Below are 26,051 nucleotides of genomic sequence, written 5' to 3' on the forward strand. Positions count from 1 at the left end.
TGAGTTTTAGAAATAGTAATTTTTAAAAGCAGTCACAAAATATTTAGGTAACATTTTCTGTATGGCTCATATTAAAATTACCAATATTTAGCAGAAATGGTAACCATATTTCCTTTTGCATTTAGGAAGAAAAAAATCCACTTATTATGAAAAGGAAGTTACGCTGAACAAGTTATTAATTTGGTCTTCACATAAAATCACAGAGTTTCGGAGCCAAAAAACCCTTAAAGAGCAGCAAATATAGTTTCTTTCTGATACCGATGAGAAAACTACTAAATTCTGCTGGAGATTTACGATTTTCTCCAAAGAAAGTTGCAAGGGGAGGGAACACTTGAAGAATACCACTGTAGCAATCCCCTTAACTGGAGTGCCTTGCAGTTTTTGTTACCCTCAACAGAAAAAACAAACAAACAAAAAAATAAAAAAACTACAGAGTTGGAAGGAACCTACTTTCTTTTCTGTGTGTGGATAAGAATGCTAAGACCCAGAGTGGTTATATCCTGTGCGAAGTCATGCTGCTAATCATGTGCCATACAGCTGACGTGGAAGTAGGTATGTTAATGCCCAGAACAGAAGTGTTTTTACCCTGGTTCCCTCCAGCTGTTTCATTTGGTAGCTCAGCCCTCCTGTAACAAAGAACTCCTTCATTATGGCTAAAGACAATGTTTTAAATAGGGTGAAGGCTTTACATTCTTATCAAGAATTTATAAGAAAAAACTGATAAAATATTTTTACTCCATAAAGGAAATATTGTATTGAGTACTACATATCAAACGATTGTTGCAAACTAGTACAGCAACAGTATATAATTTTATGTGAGTCACAGCAATAAGTTCACATATTTGTTGTTTTACATAAAAATAACAAAAAGTATTAAAACTTAATTTAAAAAAATATACAAGAGCAAAGAACTGATTCTATCTACACATTGCTCTTGGAGAGCGATGAGGAGATTTCTCAATTGCAACAAAGGGAATCCCTCCCAATACAGGCCTCTCTAGCTACATCCAGTCCTGTAGAAACAATAAATTTGGTTACAGTGAACTCACCATGTATAGTTTAGCCATTTTCCTGTTACTTATGTCTGCTATAATGTCATCATCATCACCTCCATCTGGAAGCTCCGGCTTTCCTCCTAAGACCTGGAAAAAAGTGAACAGTGGATGCAAAGATAAAGACCTCTCATTAAAGGATGCAGAGTTAGAAACATACATTTATAAAGACATGGATTATAAAATATTTGCAATTAAAATGACCAGGCTCAAACACTTCTCATCAATTCATACACAGTAGTCCTTTTCACATGGGTCAAATCAATCAATTACATTAAGTAAATTGAGTTTGCTTGTGATATGAATTTCCAAGAAAGGAAAATTCCTAATTTGAAAGCCTAGGTGTCCATATTACTGAAAGCTAGAAGGAATTAATTAAAACTTGAGCTCTATGTTCAGCTCTGCAGCAGAATTTATTCTATGACCTCTGCTTCTAGAAATAATCTCTAAGGTTTATGAGTTTATTATAATAAAGATTTGAATCAAAATTACTATCTGGAGGTAAAATACTATTATAATTATTGACATATAGGATGAAGTGCAAGCTCTTGATCACCCAAATCACGCTTTGTTTTCTGCTGTATCGTTGGCACTTGGAACAGTTCTTGGGACATAGTATATGCTCAGTAAGTATTTGTCAAATTAATGAATAAATGTATTTATCTATTCTGTGCATATGTGATGCAATCCAAAAGTCTAAAAAAGTGTTTGGTAGAAAATACATTTGAATCTGCTTTGAATTTCTTTATATTAAAATAAAAAATATGTCTATGAGTAATTAATTTATTAAATTAATTAACACAAACAGCATAGAATGTCAAGGACAGGAGTCAAATATAAACTTATTCTAAATAATTTAATTTTTATAATATAGATATAAATTCAAGTTTAGAAAATGCAAAAGTGTTCATTTAGATACAACAAATACTTAATACACAATGAGTTCCTTACATAATGTGTTTTATATTCACTATTCCTTACAATATATTGTATAAAAATGTGTACTGCAAAATACCAGAAAACAATAAAAATATACTTTTATCCTTGCATGAGTATAAGTACATTCTCAAATTTAGAGATGCATCAGAGAACTTACGTTCTCTGAGAACATACCTATCTTTTTATTTGTACTATGACCAATAAGATGTTTTAGATACTGTACATGCTAAATGATTGTAATAGTTTTTCTTTTTTTGCCAAAAATAGAACCAAGCAAAAAAAAAAAAAAAAAAAAAAAAAACCACTTGTGACCAAAAGCCTTTTTTAAAAAACACTTTTGCTATAAGTATGTATAGGAGGTTGTAAGAGCCATCAAAGATCTCCTCACATATACTTTTCTAATTCTACTCCAACTAAGACCGTAGTTTGGAATAAACAGTTTGCGTTAAGGGCATATCTAATACTAGGAAACCTCCCAGCGGGAGGACCAAGTCTGGGATTTGAGGCACACTCTAACTTTTAATTTTCAGACCACAATTCCCATATTAGCCAGGCATCTTAATTAGCTTCTCAAAGGACTGCAGCATAGTTGGGAATTGAACCCAAGGGATTTAACAAAAACAGGCTTAACTCCGGGGTAGAAAGATGCCGTATATTTGTCAGGAATCATCTCTAAGGATCACTTTAAAATTGAGTTCAACTAAGCATTTATCAAATATTTGAGGTCACTGAGGTATATAGATGAGTTTCTAACCACATTGTCCAACACTTAAGGACTTTACATCTGGTGTAGAAAGAGCAAAATAACTAAATATGTTCACTTTATCAACTAGGCCATACATTTTGATCTTTGACATAAACTGTGAATACAGCTTGGAGTATCATGCCTGAATGTAAAACATTTTCATTTTGGGTTGCCCACGCGATTGGCATTTAGCTCATGTAATCCTTTGCATGTGAAATAACATATATTTTGACAATTTAATGGGGTACAAACACAGAGAACCCTCATTTGAGGGTGTTACATAAAAATTTCATCAATTGTTCTAGCCAAGATTTATCTTGCAAGTTTGGAGCTCCTCTTTCTTTCAATTATTTTCTGTAAGTTTCTGTTTAAAAGTATTGCCATCATCTAAATACTCCAAGCTAAACTTATTTTCTACAAAATTAGCCACTCTCAATTCTCCATTGTGTAATGTATCTCTATTCTCTTCTCTTTATATGGACTTACAATTATGTGATCAATTTTAAATACTCCCTCTCCTGCACTTTGGATCTCCTACCCACTCCTACCCACTTATTATTTTTAATAATGGTTAGTCACCGATTCCCGTCTATTCCTTGATTCAGACCCTAGTGAAGGCCCTCATCCCTCTTGTTGTGGGTAACAGCTCTGCCAGTTCCACTTCCTTCAGTGTCACCTCATCTTTTCATCCTAAGAGTTATCCTGGACACTGGCTGCAAGGCCCCTTACTTCACATTACTCCTATGTTGTAGGAATATGACTCTAGATCAAGGAAATCCTGTCATTTGCAACAACATGGACGAACTTATTGTATATTACGCTAAGTGAAATAAGCCAGATACAGAAAGATAAACAATGCATGATCTCATTAATAAGTGGAATCCAAAATAGTCCAATTCATAGAAATAGAGTGGTAGAATGGTGATTGCCAGGGGCTGAAAAATAGAAGAAATGGAGAAATGTTAGTGAAAGAATTCAAACTTCCAGGTATAAGATAAATAAGTTCTGGAGAAAAAATATAGTATGATGGTTATACTTATTAATAATGTAGTTTATATTTGAAATTTGCTAAAAGAGAAGATATTAAAATATTTTCACCACACACACAATGTGAGGTGACAGATGTTAATTATCTTCATTGTGGCAATCATTTCACAACTTATACATATATCAAAATACCATTTTGATAGATGTATGCACATCATATATATATATAGGCATCTATCAAAATATCACATTTTGATAGATGTATATGTACAAACTTTGTCAATTATCCCTTTATAAAGCTGGAAAACATTTAAAATTTCTTTTTAAATTTTTAAAAACTAAAAAATATTTATATTTTACGTCTGCTGCAGTGGTTCCTGAACTTCAATGTACTGAAGCAACACCTGTGTGACTTTGTAACTACAGATTCTCAGCTGCCATCCATTGAGTCAATAAACAGGTCTATGGTGAGGCCCAGGAATCTGTAATCTAGATTATTCTGAATTGGGTGCTCCCACTGACCCAAAACTTCTGTCTGAATCCCAAGTCCCCTTCAGATGCTGAATGTCATCTGTCCTGCATTATTTCTCAGCACTCTCTACCTTGTACCCACCTCTAATTAGGCTGACATACTCGGCGTTCCCTGGAAGCCACGCCCATTCTTTCCCCCTTGCTAGCTAGGAAATTAATAATCACCCAGCCTTAGAGTTTCTAGGTTCTCACGACCTGTCTCAAGACCACCCTTGGTGTTTCTTTCTTTCTTTCTTTCCCTACTATGATCCAAGGTGAACTTTTCTTTTTAAAACTTAAGCAGGCCTATGTGGAAATTTGTATTTTTAGATAAAAGGATCAGGCAGCTAAGAAACAATTGCTATACTCTTTTACTCTCTTAATCCTTAGTTTTTTCACAGTATGTACATCTGTTTTTACTTATTCATTTATTTTTTACCTTTTAGTCAACTCTACCTACTTTGGATAAAAAATTCCAACATTTACACTGGCTCGTTCTCAAGATGTGGTTTCCCTTCTTTATACAAAAAAGTCAAGATGTTTGGCCACTTTAGAATAAATATTTGTAATGCATCATAAGAAAACAATACTGATGTATAACCTGGAAGAAGGACAATATGTAACTCAAAGCTACATATCACTGTGGATGAAAATGCGCCAAGTTGGTGCCAAGTCCTAAAGGCATTTAACATTGAGGGCCTTATGTGCTCCCAGCAGAACTCTGGGAGACAGGCAGGACCTGTATCATGATTACTTTAACTTCATAGATTGAGAAAATGAGACTGAAGGAAGTTAGGAGTTTTGCCTTAGATCCGTGTCTCATAAATATTAAAGCAAATATGTAAACCCCAGGCATTCTAACCTCTACTTCAAAGTTCTTTATATAGAAAATGAGACATTTCATTCTTCTTACTTTAATCATTTTAGGGTAGATGGCTCTGGTTTTATTTTCACTAAAAATAGAATCAGCTCACAGGTTCCAAGAATGGATATTTTAATTACTCAGTAAATTCTGTATCTTACTTCCTTTCCTTAACTGAGAAACAATCAGTAGCGTGCAACATATGGAGCACAGAAATAAATTGTAAGAGTGAAGCTAACCCTTGTTGTTATGGTGTATTTACTTGCTGCAAGGCATTTTATGCCTTAGATAAGACAAATATTTGATAACAGGGAAGATCCACAGAGATATAAAATGACTGGTGATTCTGAGGAAAGCTGCAGTCTTATTTAGCCAGCTCCACCCACTCTAGATATAAGATTCTAATATTTACTCTGCTGCTGTCTCTCAGTGATGGCCTCAAAAATACCTTTATCCCTTTATTCATAAATGAAATAGAGGGTGATTTCATATATTAAAGAATAGATAAAGGTATTTTAGAGGAGGGAAAGCATGTGAGGTATTTTAGAGGTAGGAAAGCATATTTGGATAAAAAGACAAAGTGAATTGGGCATCTGCAAGAGGTTTAGCTATAGTGCAGTGCTGTCCTGTAGAAATTTCTGCAATACCAAATATTCCATATCTGTGCTGTCCAACACAGTTATCACTAGCCTTTTGTAGCTAATGAGTACCTGAAATGTGGCTAGTGTGACCGAGTAACTGAATTTTACATTTTATTTAATCTTAAGGAATTCAAATGTAAACTTAAATAGTCACTCATGTCTAGAGGATGCCAGATGGAGAGTGCAGCCCTAGAGGCCTCAGGGAAACGCTGTGGCAATGGGGAACTTATCATGAGGCAGGACTGAGCTTCAGCGTTCCTGTAATATCAGCGTATTAGAGAATAGATGTTGAAGGGTGAAACTCATATGAAAGTTACCCCAAAATTTACTATAATATGGAAAGTTACCTTACAAGTTACTACAACATAGAAAGCAAAATCACAAGTCATTAAAAGCCATAAGCCAGAATGCCAACTTATTAAACAAGAGCAGTTGTTTTCACTGTCTGCATATTAGAACCATCTGGGCTGATATAAAAAAGAATGCCAACATCTGAATCCAATCTCTAGAAATTCGGATTTGTTTATTCTGATTGGAGCCCATGCATTGTATATTTGAAAAGCCTTCTGGGCCTGGTTTGGTGATGTGATTCAAGTGCTCAGTGGCATCAGCTTTGCTAGCCTGGTTTATCCACCTCAACCATTGGGATAGGTCTGCCAAGCATTTCTGAGGTTCACATAAGCTTGCTAGAACACATCTCCCTTGGACACATTATTAGGGCCTGGTGGTCTGGGAGCTGCTGTGAGCCAAATCTCAGGTATTAAGATTTTAAGTCATTTGACTTTTCTGGACATCACCAACCCTTTTTCCCTAAGGCTTCAAACCCACTTTGGACATTTCTGTCTGATCAGTGCTTGGATGAACGCTTCCAAAACTTGCCTTTGGGGTTCCTAATTTCTCTGCATTCCACCACTGTCTTTTTGACACCTTCCTTCATTTGGCAGGATCAGGCAGACTGAGCTGGGTGGAGCCGCTACTAAGAGTCTCTGTAATCTTGTTTCCACATTTAAAGTGGCATAATAAATAATACGGTTCAATTATTATGTGATTACTACTATGACTAGCATATGGTGAAAATTCAACAAACGGTAGATCCTGTACAACAAATGGTAGATCCTTTCCTCACCTTTATATATGCAGAGTCAAATCTTTCCCTGGTCAAAGCATTACTCTTTCTGTATTATACAACCCTGCATATTACTGGACTAATCCTTTGCATAATGATTTTACCACTGGACTTCTTTCTACACACCTCCTCATGGACTTACATTTTATTATTTGTTCATGTACTGATCTGATGATTTTATAAAACAATCTAAAGTCTTGGTAATGTACCTTTGTTAAAATCTTATATCTTAGAATTAAACTACACATTGAATATAGATCTGTATGTCCCTCTCCAGGCAAAACCTAGAGAAAAGTATTTTATGCAATCAGCAAAAGAGTAGGTGACAATGCTGAGAAGAAGGAATACGATATAGTAATCTCTTCCTTTCATTGAAGTTTCTCCATAATTGTGGTGTCTATCATAAGTCCTTGATTATAAAACAAATTCTCTGATCCTCCTCTGTGTTTCCATTGTATTTTCCCATATAGTCTTGTACCTATGACCTTATTTTGGTGAGGCAAGATATATCTGTTATGTAAGGTTTATTTCTTGAGTGTCTATAATATTCTGGCTTTGTGGGAAACAGCTGAGTCTACAATGGTTAACAGGGTAGCTTTGATCCCTGCTTCAGGTGAACTGACTTTCAGTGCAGTGTTTTAGCTGTTTGGAGTTGCTGTAACAGAATACCACAGACTAGGTAATCTATAAAGAAAATAAATTTATTTCTCACATTATGAAGTCCAATATCAAGGTACCAGAATCCGGTGAGGCCTTCTTGCTACCTCCATCTCATGGTGTAAGGAAGAAAGGCAAGAGAACGTGGGGAGCAAGAGAGCAAGAAGGGGCCAAGCTCGCTTTTACATAATGATAAACCCATTCTGGAGAAATAACCCACTTCTGCAATAATAATGTCAAACTATTCACGAGGGCTCTAGTCATCTCCTATCAGGTCCCATTTCCCAAAACTGCTGGATCCACAAAGACCATTCTCCCCCTCTCATGGCTGGGGCTTCACTACAGTGTCTCTGGTAACATTATTAGTCTCAGTAACTTCTTGCTTATTTTCACTGACTTTGGAAAAGATTACGCTCTGGTAATCTAAGTTGGATAAAAAACTAAGTTGGATAAGAGGAGAAATGGAGAAGAAAATAGGGCACCCCTATAGTGAGAACATGAGCTAAACCTCCAGGAGTATTTTTTCACTGCCCTGTATCGCCATATACATATACATATACACACATTTATATGAACTTGTTTAATTTTATCTCATCCTTTGAGGAGAAGGTACATAAACCTGATTTATATATGACTTTTAATTCAGTTTGGCTAAGTTTTGTTTCAATGGCAAGGGAGTTGAGAAAACTTTTTTATCTACATAATCCAGAAAATTTCCAAGCAGGAAATTTTAACTGAGCAAACTCAAAAATGGCTTTTCAGGTACTCTGAGGCACTTAAAAATATTTGCATTCCTTCTATGCTGTACATTAAGAAAACATATATTCTTTCCAAAAAAATGTGTATCCCAATTACCCTGAACCTAATGCCTCTGTAGTTTGGATGAAGGGGTGAATGCTAATGGTAAGAGATATAAAACAAAGGGGTAAGCCAGTTGAATTAGTCAGTTTTCGCACTGCTATAAAGAAATACCTGATACTGGGTAATTAATGAAGAAAAAAGGTTTAATTGATTCACCATTCCACATGACTGGGGATGCCTCAGGAAACTTACAATCATGGTAGAAGGTGAAGGGGAAGCAAGGCACATCTTACATGGCAGCAGGAGAGAGAGAGGGAGCACACAGGAAAAAACTACCACCTATAAAACCATCAGATCTCATGAGAACTCCCTCACCATCAAGAGAACAACATGGGGGAAACTGCCACCATGATCTAATCACCACCCACCAGGTCCCTCCCTTGATGTGTGGGGATTACAATTACAGAGGAGATTTGGGTGGGGACACAGCGCTAAACCATATCACCAGTCCACTGAGTACAAACATTGTGCTATTAAAACTAGTAATTATTATATGGAATATATAAAATGAGGCATAATTATCAAACATTTCTGGCAAAGTTTTTGAAGTTGTAAAATAACTTCACAGCAGTTGGGATTTCCCTTGCTCTGTATGTTTAAGATCATGGTGTCTGTAAGAAATACTGCTTGGGTGTGATCCACAGATTCCTTTTTTTTTTTTTTTTTTTTGAGACAGAGTCTTGCTCTGTCACCCAGGCTGGAGTGCAGTGGTGCGATCTCCACTCACTGCAAGCTCTGCCTCCTGGGTTCACGCCATTCTCCTGCCTCGGCCTCCCAAATAGCCCAGACTACAGGTGCCCGCCACCGCGCCTGGCTAATTTTTGTATTTTTAGCAGAGACAGGGTTTCACCGTGTTAGCCAGGGTGGTCTCCATCTCCCGACCCTGTGATCCGCCTGTCTCGGCCTCCCAAAGTGCTGGGATTACAGGCGTGAACCACCGCGCCCAGCCGATCCACAGATTTCTTATTCTTATTTCCACTTGAGCAAGTTACATAGCCTATCTATGACTCAGTTTCCTCATCTGTAAAATAAGGATGTAGTAGATGCTATTGGTGCTCTGCCCATATCACCTTGATCTAACTTAAAGGTCATTTGTAGATAGTGTCTTAAAGCTCTAAGTCTTCTGTTCTTTACATGGTGGCATTTTCTGGCCATGGAGCTGTCTATAAATAGTGTCTTAAAGCTCAAAGTCTTTTGCTTTCTATCTGGTGGCATTATCTAGCCATGGAGCTGTACTGTGTCCAAATACAAGGCAGACTGGAGGTTTTGGGGCATTAAGAACCAAGGAGCAACGCTCAAGCAATGAGGGATGGGAATTACTGGCTAGACCCAGCAACCACTCAGCCTTCTGAGGGCTAATGCCTGAGGGTCGCTTTGAGACTCAGTCCCAGTTGCTCACTGCAGTAAGACATCTGTTAACAAAATGTTGTCTCACTTTACTCCTACTTGGTGCTTTCAGGATCATCTTTGAAATAACAACCTGCCCCCAAGTCCTTGTCTCAGAGTCATCTGTTGGAGGAAAACAACAACATAGACAGGAAATAAAAAATGTCTCTATTTCATAGTAAGTGTTGTAAGAATTAAATCCTGTAAAGCCTACAGAAGACTGCCTCTTCTGTGGTTAGCACTGAATGTTTGTCAGGGTAGGAGTTCTTAGCTCTTTTGCAGCACTTAAAATCCATTTCCTAGATTATTTAATTCCTGTGTTAATAATAAGAAACACTTGTATGCTATCAAGAAAATGTAACAAAAAGATTAAGGAAGGAATAGAAAGTTCAGCCTACCAGTGAGCCATCTACATTTACCCTTATAGAACATAAGATGAGAGAAGTCGTGCCCTCCCGTAACAATAGTGTTCCATAACAGTGAATATCACAACACAATTGTAGAGCATTTGCTCCTTGATTCAGAACTGTTTTTAATCAGCATATTTGTCTTCTCTACATGCACTCTATCAGACGTTGTTGAAATGTATTTTCGATAGCGGATTGCTTTTTAGTTTATTCATTGCAATAGAGCATTAATATTTAATTTCTCTGTGATACATGGTATATGACTTCACTTACCAACATATTTCTATGAAGTTTTTTTGTTTACATACATATACTAATATATTTTAGCAGCAAGTTAGTACCTTTTTCATTATTAGTACATTATGGGATATCTGACACTGAGAATTTCCTATTGGTTTCCACTGAGTAGAATACTGTATTTACATGAACAAACCATCCTTTCCTTACAAAGTCACTTTAAAGTCTTTTAAATAAATATATTATTACATATACTTTTTTCAAAATAATGTAATTCTAAAAATTGTGATGCACTAGATACCCTTGCAAACATAATAGCAACTCTAATACAATAACACTAGTTTATACAAGTGCTGTCAATATAACCCAGTTCCAACACTTTGCAATTCTAGGCTCTGGAAAAACAGTACTAGGAAGCACAATCCAAGTGGTCACCATTTTAGGAACCTCTTTCCAATACGTGAGCATATTTCCTCATAATATTAAACAAATGTTTATTATCAAATACATACTAAGGAGATGTGAATTGCTGAATCTTGCAGATTTGACATTTTCGTATCCGGGCTTGGCTAACTCTAAGAACAATATGTAAGAGGAAACTGATATAAAGTAAATATTATTGTTTATTATTATATACCTAAAGACTAATTTACTAAATGAATGCAAGAAATCATGAATCACTGAATCAGAGACCTGGCCCTTTTATATCTGTGTTTGGCTGATTCTTAACACTAAGGATAAGATGAACTTGACCTGAAATTACTGAAAAAATACAGTCTGTTAGTTTTTTTTTTTTTTTAAATTATCACTATTGTGACAAGTGGAACACTAAAAGGATAGAATAGAAACTGCCATTATAGTTCAATATTTATATTAGCTTATCAATTGAGATACACACCTTTTGGGGCAAAGATCCATCCCTCTCCCCTGTCCTACCCATTAAATCCATCTGTCTTGGAACTGCATTATCCTGTTTACAGAGTCTATTTGATATTCCCTCACTTCAGCTGCAAGCTAAAAGGAAAATTACCTCATTCAGAGATGATTGCCAAATGGTGTTAATTTGGACTGATTACATAACAGTGGTACCTTATCTGTAAGGTTACAAGTCTTCATGATGAACTTTGGTGTGACAAAGAGGGAGATTACATGAAATGTTATCACTTTATTGCAGCATATGATAAGCTGTTACTATATGAATTTCTTATCTTTGTTCAGAACATTTCAACTTCCCCCACTGGATGAACTGGTGAGGAACAAAATGGGTATCCATATTCAATACTAGAAATCCAAGCACAAATTAGTTAAATTAAATAACAACAAATGAATAGGGTCTTAAACAGTGCCTGGCAAAGAGTAAGCCATCAATACATGGTAGATCTAAATAGCTAGAGCAACTATAGTGTTCTAGACAGCATCGCAACCTTGGGGCAGGTGCTCCTTATCACTGTAATACTTTGGATTTCAGGAGTGTACTAAGTATTATTTCAGTAAAGCAAATGGAGAAAATGCATTAATTACAATGCAACAAAGAGGAGAAAGGGAAAGATTCCTACTTGCTTGTATTTCTGATAGTTCATCTCTTCTCTATATGCAGTGTAGCCTCAGGACTAATTTAGAGAGGGTTGCAAATATATTTGCTCCCTTTAACTTAAGAATCTTTGAATGGTAAGTTGGTAAACGGACCTCCTCTTTCCCAATGACTCTCATAATAATGTTATTTCAGTCAAATGACAAATACTCGATGAGCAGTGCCTATGTGTCAGGCACCATGCTACATGAAAGAGAGATTCCAAAATATTTAAGACATTGTTCAATTTCCCAAGGACTTACAAAAATTCCTAGTAAAATAAAAGTGGTATAAACAAGGAAGCTAAAACTACTTGGAAAACACGCAAGTATTTAGACCCAACCGATATCTCAGACAACTCAAATTTCCATTCTTACAAAGTACAGAGTTTTGACTAGAACTGAAAAAAAATAGCAGGGCAACAGAAAAATAGTTTAATGAGTTATTTTTTTGTGTGGGTATTACAAACCCATAGAGCAACCTTAACCTTTTTTTGTTGTTGTTTTAAGAGACAGGGTCACTTTCTGTTGCCCAGGCTGGAGTGCAGTGGCTATTCACAGGCATGATCATAGTTCACAGCAACTCGAACTCCTGGACTCAAGCAATCCTCCCACCAGAGCTTCCCAAATAGCTGGGACTATAGGTGTGCACCATCAGCCTAGCTGTATATTTATTTATACCATTTTCCTATAAAGCTTTAGACGCTTTCAAAAATGCTATATATACTGTTCCAAAGTGGTCGTGAGGGGGATTTTCGCAAAGCTCCCCATTTCAATTACTAGTACTTCTTGGTTCATTTGATACAACCCTACAAAGATAAATGGAGAATGATTGATTTATCTAATCAAAGATCACGCCCCAGAAATAAAGTTCTTTCCTTTCTCTGTAGTATCATTTTCAAAACAATCATTCTTTATTCAAATGTACAACTATATTTTCATTAAAATATTAAAATATAAACCCATGTAAGTCCAGTAAACTTAGGACAAACATTTCCCACAGAGAAACTTTAAGGAATGCTGACAAAATTCTAAGCTTCCAAGTTCCGATTTGATTTGGTAATCTTTTACATTGTATGCTGAAATGTATGAATGTTCCAATGATCAAATTATTAAAATTTAAAAATCACTCCTATTTCTGTAAATTTAAATTATGTAAGACCTTTGGAAGCACTAGCCATGTGCACAGCCTTTTGACCTTAAGTTTGGGGGAAGAATAAGACAAATGTACTCAATAACAAAGCACTACATGTGTGTAGTTCCTTGGAGTTCATGGAGCAAATTCACCTTTAGTCCAGAGTGGTGAGCAGTGGTGGCCCCAACAGTTCCAAAAGAGGCAGCACTGAAATTGCAGGCAACAGCCAATCAGGGTCGCCAGGCCAGCGGGCAGCAGTGTTACATGCTGTCCTGGCAAGAAAAGAATTGGAGTTTTGTGGCTGCTGGATTCTAAAAGGGGTGATGACCTGACCTGAGAGGGACGTAAGGTAACATGCATTTTAATTCACAGATGAAGAGTTTTAGATACTAGCTACACGTTTCTTACTGTGTGAAGCACTTTCACTTGGAGTATATGCCATCTGCCTAATATGTGGGACAGTATTGCACTAAGTATAAATAAGCTCGAGACTTGTTCGTTGTTTTCGAGAGGCTGTAACTATCACCTGAAAAAAGAAGAGGAGCAGCATATTTGAATTATCTTTTCTAAATACTAACTGCCCTTCTATATAAATCTAGTCGGTCTTAAAACTTACTTTAATCAGCATACGACTTTGTTCATGTCTACATCAACAATATCACCTAAAACAAGGGTATTTTTTAAGTAATACCATCCTCTAAAAAACAGAAAAACAAGCATACTTAGTTTCTGGAACTACATATTTCACAGTTAATTGTCTTAATTATTCAAATACGAGTGAGCAATGTGTTAGAGCTGTGAGGGCTACACAAATACAAAGGCAGTGCCTGCCCTCAAGGAACTTAGTATTCATAACATATACATTTTATTTTGCAAAGTACTTTGAAGAAATATGGCTAAAAATTTACTCTTTGCCTCAGTAGGCTTTGTAGAGTACATCTCTAAAAGATAACTTAAGAACTATGTTCACTATTCAACTCTAGTTTTTACTAACAAGACAGCCAGATCAGCATAGAGTAAATATCCCATCAACTTTCCAAGAGAATGGCTGAATACATTCTTTTGTTTTCATACTTTGAATTATGACTTATTAAAACAAAAGCAACACATTTTCCAATTTGGGAGAAGCTTTGGAGGTTAATCTAGACTATACGCTAATATCATAAAGTCTAAAATAGGATTTTCATCATGAGAAGTCTTCCAACAAATTGTGGTGTCATTCAGACCATGCGCTCTGGCCTCTGAGGACCCTCACGACTTATTCTCACACTGTCTGACTTTTTTCTAGTGCATGTTTATCTCCTCAAGCAGACAATAAAGTAAGCAGAGTCTTCAGATTTCACTGGGAACCAACCCTGCACTTGATAAACAGTTATTAATGAAGATATAATATGTTATTCTGATTCTCTTTTTTTTTTTTTTAGGTCAAAAATCTGAAACAATCATTGCATGTATGACTTTCCAGAGAGCCTTACAGTTGCTTTTATAAAAGCAAGAGTTCAACAACAGTTCAGCAACACAGCATCTGCCCACCATCTCCCTGTAGTATTTTTACTGCCAGTATTTCACCACCAGCATTTACAATGATTATAGGCTTAACGAATTCATTAAACTATATTTAAAAAGTCTTTCCAGAATAAAAAAAAATTGTTGTTGTTTCAAACAACTTGCCCCTTCTTCATCTTCATTCTTTTTATATCTATGGGATGCTGGTTTTTTTTCTTAATGAAAGTCTATAAAACATATATATATTTTTTTCCTTGGGTTATTTTTCGTTTATTTTCTTTTTTCTTTTTTGCTTTCCTCCTAATGTTTACAAAATGATTAATCAAGGAATAAAGTTTGGGACCTTAAGGCTAGTGAAATATTTAAATTTTCTTCACATTCACTGATTATTTTAAATATGAAAAGAAGAAAGATGGTGAAATAAACTTTACATAATTTATGTGCAGTCATTTATGGTAAATACATTTGCAGCAAAAACAAGCTCACAGTAAAATCTGACTTTAGTTACAGAGTTTAGATTTTTCCACATATAGGATTGTCTTCCTATGTAGGCACATAGGCTTTTAAAAGTACTAAAGATGAAGAAAGGAGAGTGAGCACACATTCTGTTTCCCCAGACAGTCTTGTTAATGATGGTTGTGTTCTGTTTCCTCAGTGCCCCCTTTTACTCTACAACGTGCTTTGCTTTGGAGGATAAATTTGTGGTCACCCTGGAGATAAGCCATATAAAAACTGTGTGAAAATAGTGTGATCAATAGCTGAAATACTTCAAACTAAAGACAAATTTTTCAAAAGACTCTCAGAAAAGTTTGAGTTTCAGTGTTGAGCACTTTAATGTGTTAGACAAGTTCAAAAAATTCAGCACTGAATACAGACTAATGAAAACAGGCTCATTTAATAGATTAAAATATGCTTGCTTTCAAGGCATTACTTTCACATAGAGAGGCTTTCAAAGTTTTTAAAGTTAATAATTTTAAAAGAACCTCATTAGAAATGAATCATTTAAAAGGTCAAATTTAGGCTGGGCGCAGTGGCTCATGCCTGTAATTTCAGCACTTTGGGAGGTCAAGGCTGGCAGATCACGAGGTCAGGAGTTTGAGAGCAGCCTGGCCAACATAGTGAAACCCTGTCTCTACTAAAAATGCAAAAAATTAGCTGGGTGTGGTGGTGGTCACCTGTAATCCCAGCTCCTTGGGAGGCTGAGGCAGGAGAATCGCTTGAAGCCGGGAGGTGGAGGCTGCAGTGAGCTGAGACCGTACCACTGCACTCTAGACCCGGTGGCAGTGCAAGACTCTGGCTCAAAAAATAAATAAATAAATAAATAAAAGGTCAAATTTAAAAGATATTTGAAAATTTTTTAGATTTTCAGACTCCATCTCTAGTAAAATCAACAGTTGTACTAGAGTCTCAGAAAAAGGAATGACATTTTTTAATCTTAAACGAGGATACTCTATGTGTGTGTGTGTATGTGTATGTGTGTGTGTGTGCATGTGTGCGTGCATGCTATAGACTGATTTGGAACACTTCTGAAACCTATTAGTTCCCTTCTAAGAAAAATATTTGCTAAATGCATAAAACAAGATACAAAGTATTATAATGGAAATAAATTACACTGAAATGCAACTCTTAAAATATCAAAATATATATATTTTAAAGTTTGGTAAAGTAATATATGAGCGTTTCAGTAACTCATTAAATACTAGTGAGCAGAAGATCTAATAACAATAATAATTACCAAGTAGCAATGAGCAAAAATGATATTTTCAGGTTGTGTACAATAGCTATAATGTGATCTGAAAAGTCACAGTACTGTTCCTGCTACTCACATTTGCTTATTACTTTCACAGTTGGAGGAAAGGCCATATTTCAGTTAAGAGGTTAGTGAAAATAAAGTTGTAATTCTTCCCAACCAAGTTCATGAGCTTTTTGTATTCTATCCTTATCATTACAACACTAAGAAAGCCTAGAAGTCAAACAAGTTTGTTATAGGTGCTCACTTAATAAATCAAATAATTACTCTTTCTTGTAATCAGACTACGAAACTACATTTCCAAAAACAAAAAGCCCAATGAATGCTTTTTTCCCCCTATCTAATAAAGGTTTTCACTGTAAATTCATCTCAGTTCATTGTGTGGGTGAAAGCAGTCAGATAAAATGTAGTATAGACACTGAATGTATTGAAAGAAAACAAAGTGGGTGCTTTGTAGGATTTTTCTAAAAACCAAACGGAAAAGTCTTGGAAACACAGACGCGACATTTTATCTTAAGCATTATATCTCTTTATTCTATCATTAATATTTAAAAGCTAAATTATATTTTTGCACAGTTTTTCTTCATTTGCATTTTCTTATTTTAATTTTACAGTGTAATGTATTAATTGACTGTTTACACTTTCTTTTCCAAAACGTTGAATGAAATCCAATAAGCAAGGACACCAAATATGTACATGCACAGCAAAGCCCCTCAGCCACAGCAGCATCACTTCCTGGAACAGACTACAAGTGAAAAATGAGTGGTAATTAAACACAGCTGCTGCCCAAGAGGTAAGGTAGAATCATAGATCATTAGAACCTAAAGGGACCGGAGAAGCCATTTTGTCTAACCCTTCACTTTGCAAATGAGGAATCAGAGACAATGAGTAGTTAGGAGACTTGGTTTGGGCCAAGGGTGACCCTGGAGAAGCATCAGTGATGTCTGATAGTTAAAGTAACACTCTTCTTACCACTTCTCAGGGCGAGTCCTGTTCCTGAGTCTGCTTCTATCCAAGCATAGCTATCGAGATAAGGGGTTACAGTCAACTAGAAATACATCTTATTTATAGATTTTTGCTTCCAAATATGCCAAGTTAGAAGACTTACATGGTTGATCCCATCTCTAGAACAGAGGACTTAAAAGATCAAGAATTTGTTTTGAATACTTTTCAAAGTCTGATTTATTAGCTATGTTATTGTAACCAGTGAAAATCCAGTAAAACCATCCCTAATTTTATCTTAATTTTTTAAATGGCTTTTCTTTCTGATTATAAAATGAATCATATATGTTAATTATAACAAAGACAAATGAAGAAGAAAATAAGCAGCCACATCCCAAGATGTAATACTGGTAATATTTTAGAATATTTTTCTAGTTATATGCGTATGTATGAATACAGAGCTATATACACATATTATACATTAGTATAATATTGCATATAACATTTTATATTCTGCCTTTTCTCCTAGCATTATACCATGAGAATTTTCCCCACTGAATTAAAATTATTTCCAAAACATCGTTAATATGAAAGTCTGTGTCTGGATGTTATTAAAGCAATAACGTTTAAAGACATTACAATATATAAAGTTATTTCATATAATTTCTGATCACTGGATTTTTAGGTTATCACTGGACCATGTAACTCTACTGCAGTAAATTTCTGTAAATCAAAAATATTAAAAATATGTTTATGAGATAGCCTTTAGATAGATTTAAATGCAAATCTAAAATTACTGGAGGAAAATGTATATAATATTCCAGGAAATCAGAGAAATGAAAACTCAGGGATACCACTTACTGCTATTAAATGCAGAAGTTTCTAAAAGGTATTGTATCAATAGATTTTGACAGGGCTCTGTAAAGTCACGATGGAACACAGTGCTCATACAAGGAAGTAGTAACTGGTGCAAACATTTAGCGCCTGGCATATCGCAGGAGTACAATAAATATATTTGTTGTGTGAACAAATGGAAATTAATTTGTGAATACGTATCAAGACATCTCAGTTTAGTTATGCTCCTTAACTGATAATATTATTCAAGGGAATATATACAATATATACACTTAGATAGTCACTGCAATATTCTTAAAAGACAAAGATTGGTCACAACCAAATGCCTAAGATTCATATAATGGTTAAGTAAATGATGTAGGTCTATAGAGCCAAGAATCCTTAATTTTCACATTAATTTAAGAACTACACTAAAATCATACATGTGTTGCCTGTAATTCTTAGCTTAAAATGATTGAAATATTTTAAATACTAGCATGTTTAATCTCTTGGTGTAATATTTTATTTAATTCTTTTAATGAAATACAGGTTTAGCATCCCTAATCGAAACATCTGAAATTAGAAATATTCCAAAGTCTGAAACTTTTTGAGTCCTGATGTTATGCTACGAGTGGAAATTCCACCCACAAGTACTTAACACACATTTTGTTTCATGAGCAAAATTATTTAAAATATTGTATAAATTTATCTTTAGGCTGTGCATGTAAGGTGTATATGAAACATAAATGAATTTCATGTGTAGATTTGACTCCCCTCCCCAAGATGTAACATTTTGTATATACAAATATTTCCAAACGGCTGGAAATTCAAACCCTGAAACACTTCTGGTCCCATACACTTTGGAAAAGGGATACTCAACCTGCAACTATTAATTTTAAAATTGAAGAAAACCGCCATGTTTGAAAAAAACCCTGAGAAGGCTGGGCGCAGTGGCTTATGCCTGTAATCCCAGCACTTTGGGAGGCTGAGGTAAGCAGATCATGAGGTCAGGAGTTCAAGACCATCCTGGCTAACACTGTGAAGCCCTGTCTGCCAAAAATACAAATAATTAGCTGGGTGTGGTGGTGGGCACCTGTAGTCCCAGCTACTTGGGAAACTGAGGCAGGAGAATGGTGTGAACCCAGGAGGCGGAGCTTGCAGTGAGAAGAGATTGTATCACTGCACTCCAGCCTGGGCAACAGAGCGAGACTCCGTCTCAAAATCAAACAAACGAACGAACAAACAAACAAACAGTAAAACCCTGAGAAGCCCAGAAGAATAGATGAAAGAACTATTAATATTGTCTTCCTTCCAAAATACATTTTTTTTTTTTTTTTTTTTTTTTTGAGACGGAGTCTCGCTCTGTCGCCCAGGCTGGAGTGCAGTGGCGAGATCTCTGCTCACTGCAAGCTCCGCCTCCCGGGTTCACGGCATTCTCCTGCCTCAGCCTCCCGAGTAGCTGGGACTACAGGCGCCCACAGCCGCGCCCGGCTAATTTTTTGTATTTTTAGTAGAGACGGGGTTTCACCGTGGTCTCGATCTCCTGACCTTGTGATCCGCCCGCCTCGGCCTCCCAAAGTGCTGGGATTACAGGCGTGAGCCACCGCGCCCGGCCCCAAAATACATTCTTATAGTCAATTTCAGAAGTGCCACTCATTTGTTTCTCCTCATATACTATAGAAGATAGGACCAGAGTTTCCTTTGATAGTGACACCAACAGTGAGAGAAAGTCATGACTTTCTGTTTTCCCAGCTCCATCACTTAGATAACCCTGTTGTTTCCTCTTGCTAATTGTAGCTAGGCTCACTATTGAAAACTGTGTTGAATCTCTTTCCCCTTCTTCACCACCCTGCTGCCTTATACACACACACACACACACACACACACACACACACACACACACACAGAGTTGGAGAGGTAACCCTTTAACAAACAACAGGAATCACAATACCTTTATAAGTTCTGAGGGTTCACTTCCTTCTTCCACGACAATTAGTTCAGACCTTCCTTTCCTTTCATTGTAACGAATGCCCGTAGCTACCTGGTTTGCCTTCAGACGTTCATATTTGTTGCATGAGGAACCACACCACTGATAAATTTTCTAAAAGAAAGAGAGAGATCTGTTGACCCTAAGAATATGAGGAAGACATTTAGCCTCAGTATAATACTTTGATTAATTAGGAAAGAAAAAGGAAAATTAAATGACCTGTTGTTAAGGTGTATACATAATTGTTATACTTCACTCTGCATTCTGCTGCTTTCAGTTAGCATTACAAAGTAAGCAGTTTTTAAGCATGGAAAATATAATATATATATCACCTTTCTCTGTGTATATAATCTATAAATTACATTTTATAAAAGTAAACATATGGATAAAATTTGAAATAATAAATATATCACACTTCAGAAAAGAAGTCAAGAATCTGTTAAGATACTCTTGATGATCATAAAATTAATATAATACTTTTGTAAAACTATTCATGTTTTTAAATTGACAAATACATATTGTATATATTTATTGTGTATAACATGATGTTTTGATATATGTATACATTGTGGAATGGCTAAATCAAGATAATTAATATATGTAAAGCAATTTAACAATTCTTATCAAGAGCAATAAAAAGATTGATACTGTCCCAGTAATATCACTATCTGGCACTTACTTTAATAAATAATTCATAAAAGGAGAAAAAAAACACACATATAAGGGTGCTCATTGCTATGTGACTATATTGGTGAGGCCGTGGAAAGGCATTAATTGTTCAAGAATAGGATAATAGTCATATAAATTGTGATACATAGGGAAAATTTGATACTTAACTGTTAAAATTAAACTTTAACATCAAAACATGAAAAAGTAGAAACAGAATAACCAGGTGATATATTGTAGCAATTATATTAGCTACCATTTAGATTAAACTACTATATATTTTAGATTGTAGATTTTAGTATAGTGTCCAGAAGGTATACAGATACAAATGGAAAATAATAATAAAAAATTATATCCGCCATTAACATTGTTTACCAAAAGAAAGAAAGAGAAGTTGAATAACAACCAGAATTGGAGGGGCTGTGGGAATGGGCATTATCATCCACTATTTGGGTGGTATAAACTGACACAGGTTTTTTAAGGGTAGTTTGGCATCATTATAAAAAAATTTAAGGCCGGGTGCAGTGGTTCATGCCTGTAATCCCAGCACTTTGGGAGGCCAAGGTGGGCAGATCACAAGGTCAGGAGATCGAGACCATCCTGGCTAACATGGTGAAACCCTGTCTCTACTAAAAATACAAAAAATTAGCCAAGTGTGGTGGCAGGTTCCTGTAGTCCCAGGTACTCAGAAGGCTGAGGCAGAAGAATGGCTTGAACCATTCATGAGATCACGCCACTGCACTCTAACCTGGGGGACAGAGCGAGACTCTGTCTCAGATAAATAAGTAAATAAATAAATGTGCTTTTAATGTCAAGAAATTCAATTTATAGGAATCTATAATACAGAAATATTCAAACATGAGATATAAAAACAAAAGAAACTGTTGCAGGAAGTCAGGGACCCCGAACGGAGGGACCGACTGGAGCCACAGCAGAGAAACATAAATGTGAAGATTTCATGGACATTTATCACTTCCCAAATAATACTCTTATAATTTCTTATGCCTGTCTTAATCTCTTAATCCTGTTATCTTCGTAAGCTGAAGATGTACGTCACCTCCGGACCACTATAGTTGTGTTAACTGTACAAATTGATTGTAAAACATGTGTGTTTGAACAATATGAAATCAGTGCAGCTTGAAAAAGAACAGAATAACAGCAATTTTTAGGGAACAATGGAAGACAACCATAAGGTCTGACTGCCTGCAGGGTCAGGCAAAAAGAGCAATATTTTCCTTCTTGCAGAGAGCCTATAAACGGACCTGCAAGTAGGAGAGATATCGTTAAATTCTTTTCCTAGCAAGGAATATAAATATTAAGACCCTAGGAAAGGGTTCCTCCTGGGGGGAGGTCTATAAATGGCCACTCTGGGAGTGTCTATCTTATGTGGTTGAGATAAGGACTGAAGTATGCGCTGGTCTCCTGAACTATCCTCAGGCTTACTAGGATTGGGAAATTCCAGCCTGGCAAATTTTTGGTCAGACTGGTTCTCTGCTCTCGAACACTGTTTTCTGCTGTTTAAGATGTTTATCAAGACAAAACGTGCACAGCTGAACACAGACCCTTATCAGTAGTTCTGTTTTGCCTTTTGTTTTGTTTCCTCAGAAGCATGTGATCTTTGTTTCCTTTCTGTCCTTTGAAGCATGTGAGCTTTGTGACCTACTCTCTGTTCTTGCACACCCTCCCCTTTTGAAATCCTTAATAAAACTTGCTGGCTTTAAGGCTCAGGTGGGCATCATGGTCCTACTGATATGTGATGTCACCCTCGGAGGCCCAGCTGTAAAATTCCTCTCTTTGTACTCTTTCTCTTTATTTCTCAGCAGGCTGACACTTATGAAAAATAGAAATAACCTACTTTGAAATATTGGTGGCGGGTTCCCATGATATCTGGTGCCCAACGTGGGGATCAAACCCAGCACCCTGAGATTAAGAGTCTCATGCTCTACCGACTTCCCCAGATAAGAAACAAAACAAATGGCCATCAATAAGAGGATGGCTAAATAAATGTCATTGCATGAATGCTGTCTACTCCTCTTCAGTAGTTAAAAATTAAGGAAAATGTTTAAATACTGATGTAGAAAATTAGTGAAGGTATATCATCAAGAATACAATAAAGACATAGAATAATATAATTACGTTAAAGTAGAAACAAAAACACAAGCTCTGTCTCTGTGTTTGCACAAAAAAAAAGATAAACAGTTTTAAGAGATTCAGAGGGCATGCACATGCAGAAAGAAAGCCTTCAATGTTTACTGTATCTAAGTCAGTGATTTTTTTGTTTGTTTTTATGTCACATACATTTCTAGGTGCTTATTATGCTGGGGACACACAGATAAATAAGAAAAAACTAGCAAGGAGAGATGGACAGGTAGAAAAATTGGCTGATACATTTGCACTGTGCTTAGTTTTCACAACATTCCCACACACATTTCATCTAGTCAGCCATGTAGAGTTGTGGTTAAGTGTGAGGGAAATGGAGCTAGGCTGCCACTCTCTGGGTATTTGATAGTGTGTTTGCAATTTTTCAAAAGAGTAAATAAATTAGAAATAGCACAAGAAAACATTCAGAGAAATGGACTCTTTTCTCTGATTAAATTTCCAGCCCAGAGTCATTTCTTCACTCAAAAAATGGTTTACTGAGTGACTAAAATGGGGCAGCCTCTCTTGTAGATACTGGAAGCACCATTCTGAACAAAGTGGGCTTGCAACAGTCTCTATGACTGCTGCTTAACATTCCTGATTACCTAGTCCACAGTCTTCCTTAAGAATAAAACACGCATTTTAGGAATGCAAAACTTTATAAGAAATAAAATCAAAAGGCCTATGTCTAGCAATCTTTTTCTCTCAAGAATTGAATGCAGTTATTTTGTATGGTCAAAGGGCATGGTCAAAGGTCAAAGTATAGTAAAACCATATCTAGGAAATACTCACAAAAATAGTAAAACTTTAAATTATTTCTAAAAGAATAGTGCACTTCTACTGTTTCTTTTTAACCTCTTTTCTACATTTGGGCATTGGAATATGAGGCTCACATGTGGAGGTCATTTGAATACCATGACAAAGTTAGCAGTTAGAAAGAGTGAAAATAAAGGACTCCCACTGATCAGTCAGCTCTTAGCCATTGACCATTAAAATCAGATAATGGAGTAGCAAGGTAATTTTTAAAAATACAAAGATGTGAGTTCTATCTTTAGGAAATCTCAGGTGTGTTCTGGGCAGCTGTGTTTATTAAAAGCTCCCCAGGTGATTCTAGTATTCAACCAGTGCACACCAGGTATGATGTACTCTGAGTACACCACACTTGTTGTGCACGATAGGGAATCTGTAACATCTAATTATCCAATGCAACTCAGCAGACTTTTCTGTTTAGCACAAACTAGTGTTTTTGTTTTGAAAACATTTTACTTATACTTGACTCATGACAGAGAAACATTGACCCTATAAATCAGAATATTTTTTCCTACATGTATCTTTGTTTTTGTCTTAAATTTTTAATTTCAATAGATTTTTTGGGAACAGGTGGTATTTATTTAGATGAATAAGTTCTTTAGTGGTGATTTCTGAGATTTTGGTGCTCCCATCACCTGAGCAGTGTACAGTGTACCCAATGTGCAGTCTTTTATCCCTTACCATCCCTCATCCTTTCCCCTGAGTCCCCAGTGTCCAATGTATTATTCTTATGCCTTTGCATCCTTATATCTTAGCTCCCACGTATCAGTGAGAACATATGTTTGGTTTTCCATTCCTGAGTTACTTCACTTAGAATAATAGTCTCCAATTCTATCCAGGGTGCTGTGAATGCCATTATTTCATTCCTCTTTATGGATGAATAGACCTAAATCTAAGACCTGAAACCATAAAGATTCTAGAAAATAACATTGGAAAAACCTTTCTAGACATTGGCTTAGGCAAAGACTTCATGAACCCAAAGCAAATGCAACAAAAACAAAGGTAAATAGATGGTACTTAATTACACTAAAAAGCTTCTTCACAGCAAAAGAAAGAATCAAGAGTCAACATACAACCCACAGAATGGGAGAAAATATTAGGAAACTATGCATTTGACAAAGGACTAATATCAAGAACTACAAAGAACTCAAACACATCAGCAAGAAACAATCCCATCAAAAAGTGGGCTAAGGACATGAATAGACAGTTCTTAAAAGAAGATACACAAATGGCAACAAACATGAAAAAATGCTCAACTTCACTAATTATCAGAGAAATGCAAATCAAAACCACAAGACAATACCACCTCACTCCTGCAAGAATGGTCATAATGAAAAAATAAAAAATAATAGATGTTGGTGTGGGCGTGGTGAAAAGGGAACGCTTTTATACTGTTGGTGGGAATGTAAAGTAGTAACGACCACTATGGAAAACAGCGTGGAGATTCCTTAACAAACTAAAAGTAGATCTACTGTTTGACCCAGCAATTCCACTAATAGGTATCTACCCAGAATAAAAGAAGTCATTATATAAAAAAGATACTTGCACACACATGTTTATAGCAGCACAATTTACAATTGCAAGAATATGGGACCAGCTCAAATGCCCATCAATCAATGAGTGGATAAAGAAAATGTGATACACACACACACACACACACACACACACACGTATACACACACACACACCATGAAATACAAACTAGTGTTTTGCTCAGATTCGTCTTCCAATCTTATTCCATGATATTTTGCGAGCAATTATTTTCTCTGCAAGTTTGAGAATACAGACTTCTAATAATTATATTTTACATTAAAGTGAAAGATAAGAAGTAGATCAGAATTTAGCTCTCTAGAATTTTTCAGATTTATTAGCAAGGTTTCACAACTAACTTACTTTGTAGTTGTATAATCATTTAACAGATGTTTATATTTTTATTACCTTAGTTGTATAAGTGACCTCTCATCTACTTCAATGAGATTATATAAAATCATAGTAAATTTTATTAGCATATGTAAAACATTATGGGAGCTTGGTAAAATGTGTTTTAAAGTGAATGTAAACTTAATAATTTTACAAACATAATTATTATTTAACATTTAACATAGGATTCTATAATATTTTATGGATCCCAGAATATTTTCTATGATATTACTGTGAGTTGGGAGTTTTATGTGCATATCAATTCAGAGGTAAATTTAGTTATAGAAATATTTCTTACCATTGCTTAGAGACCACAGTTTCTCTAAGTTACTTTACTTTAAAATAGTAAAACCATATCTACGAAATACTCACAAAAATAGTAA

The 26,051-nt window shown here is 35.7% G+C and overlaps 1 protein-coding gene across 1 annotated transcript in view; it reads right to left on the minus strand.

The window, feature by feature from the left end:
- SCIN (scinderin) overlaps window positions 1-26,051 on the minus strand; it is an 85,087-nt gene that overhangs the window by 30,141 nt on the left and 28,895 nt on the right. The window contains exons 4-5 of the mRNA XM_005550090.5: window positions 20,098-20,247; window positions 1,050-1,142 (exon numbers count right to left, since the gene is read on the minus strand). Coding sequence (XP_005550147.1) covers window positions 1,050-1,142; window positions 20,098-20,247 — 243 coding nt within the window. The remainder of the gene's footprint in view (window positions 1-1,049; window positions 1,143-20,097; window positions 20,248-26,051) is intronic.

This window comes from Macaca fascicularis, chromosome 3 (genome assembly GCF_037993035.2).
Source record: "Macaca fascicularis isolate 582-1 chromosome 3, T2T-MFA8v1.1".
Classification (NCBI taxonomy): Eukaryota; Metazoa; Chordata; class Mammalia; order Primates; family Cercopithecidae; genus Macaca; species Macaca fascicularis.